We start from the raw sequence: 1,813 nt of genomic DNA on the forward strand, positions 1-1,813 counted from the left end.
CCCCGCTATAAAACCCGGGCGCGCAGCGCTGCGCCCCCAGGAAAAACACGCGAGGCGTCGCGCGGGGAGCGCTGCGGGAGCGGCGGGGGTATGAGCCCGGCGCCGCGCGGGACGCACTGAGACGCCGAGGTAACGGCAGCCCCGCGGCCGCGGGTCTTCGGGGGCCCTCGCGACGTGCGCGCCGGGAGGTGGGAGCGCACCCGCGGGGGTGCTTCTGTGTGCGCGCGTGTACGTGTGTGCATGCATACCCACGCGTGTGCGCCGTGCGTGCACCTTGCCACTGCCAGCGCTGCCCGCTGCGCGGCGGTTCGCATTGTTCGCTGCGCCCCGCGCAGAGGCGCTGCGCGGGTCGGCGCGGCCGCGGGGGCAGAAGCCGCGGCCGGCGCCGCACCTGTTAGCGCGCCGCCGCGCCGGCACCGCGCCGCGGGGAGACGGGTCGGACGCGGTCTGCCCGCCGGGGCGGCTCGCGCGTGGGCGCACCGGCTCCCCCGCGCGTAATCTGCTTATGTTCCCCGCTGGTACCAGCCAGTTGCATAACGGCTCCGGGGCGCGCGTCAGCTCCCGCGCAGGGCCGGGCCGGGCCGGGGGTCGGGCGCCTCCCGGGGCTGCTGACCCGGCCCTCGTTGTGTCTCCTGTGCCCCCAGCCTCTCACGATGACCAAGTCGTACAGCGAGAGCGGGCTGATGGGCGAGCCCCAGCCGCAGGGCCCCCCGAGCTGGACGGACGAGTGCCTCAGCTCCCAGGACGAGGAGCACGAGGTGGACAAGAAGGAGGAGGATCTCGAGGGCTTGCACGCCGAGGCCGAAGAGGACTCGCTGCGAAACGGCGAGGAGGAGGACGAGGAGGACGACTTGGATGAAGAGGAGGAAGAGGAGGAGGAGGACGACGACGACGACCAGAAGCCCAAAAGGCGGGGTCCCAAGAAGAAGAAGATGACCAAGGCGCGCATGGAGCGGTTCAAGCTGCGGCGCATGAAGGCCAACGCGCGGGAGCGCAACCGCATGCACGGCCTGAACGCGGCCCTGGACAACCTGCGCAAGGTGGTGCCCTGCTACTCCAAGACGCAGAAGCTGTCCAAGATCGAGACGCTGCGCCTGGCCAAGAACTACATCTGGGCGCTCTCCGAGATCCTGCGCTCTGGCAAGAGCCCCGACCTGGTCTCCTTCGTGCAGACGCTCTGCAAGGGCCTGTCGCAGCCCACCACCAACCTGGTGGCCGGCTGCCTGCAGCTCAACCCGCGGACTTTCCTGCCCGAGCAGAGCCCCGACGTGCCGCCCCACATGCCGCCGGCCGGCGCCTCCTTCCCGGCGCACCCGTACCCCTACCAGTCGCCGGGGCTGCCCAGCCCGCCCTACGGCACCATGGACAGCTCCCACCTCTTCCACGCCAAGGCGCCGCCGGGCTTCGGCGCCGCCCTCGAGCCCTTCTTCGAGGGCGGCCTGGGCGAGTGCGCCAGCCCCGCCTTCGACGGCCCGCTCAGCCCGCCCCTCAGCGTCAGCGGCAACTTCGCCTTCAAGCACGAGCCCGCCGCCGACTTCGACAAGGGCTTCGCCTTCAGCGTGCACTACCCCGCCGCCGCCGCCGCCCTGGCCGCCCCCGCGCACGGGCCCGTCTTCGCCGGCGCCGCCGCCGCCGCCCGCTGCGAGCTGCCCGTCGAGGGGCTGCTGCCCTACGAGGGCCACCCGCACCCGCACCACGAGCGCGGCCTGGGCGCCCCGCTCCACGCCATCTTCCACGACTGAGCGCCGCCGCCTTGCTGGCAGCGGGCAGCCCCGCTGCCGAGAAGTGCAAATACCCGGGGCCGCGAGGGACG

At 73.0% G+C, this 1,813-nt stretch overlaps 1 protein-coding gene across 1 annotated transcript; it reads left to right on the forward strand.

The window, feature by feature from the left end:
- The first annotated feature begins 653 nt into the window (after positions 1-653).
- NEUROD1 (neuronal differentiation 1) lies at positions 654-1,742 on the forward strand. Its single transcript, XM_085320943.1, has one exon. It carries the CDS (start codon positions 654-656, stop codon positions 1,740-1,742), a length of 1,089 nt encoding a protein of 362 aa, XP_085177069.1.
- The last annotated feature ends 71 nt before the right edge of the window (positions 1,743-1,813 follow it).

The sequence above is a fragment of the Rhea americana genome, unplaced genomic scaffold (assembly GCF_003343005.1).
Source record: "Rhea americana isolate MKP2758 unplaced genomic scaffold, rheAme1 scaffold_12, whole genome shotgun sequence".
Taxonomy (NCBI): domain Eukaryota; kingdom Metazoa; phylum Chordata; class Aves; order Rheiformes; family Rheidae; genus Rhea; species Rhea americana.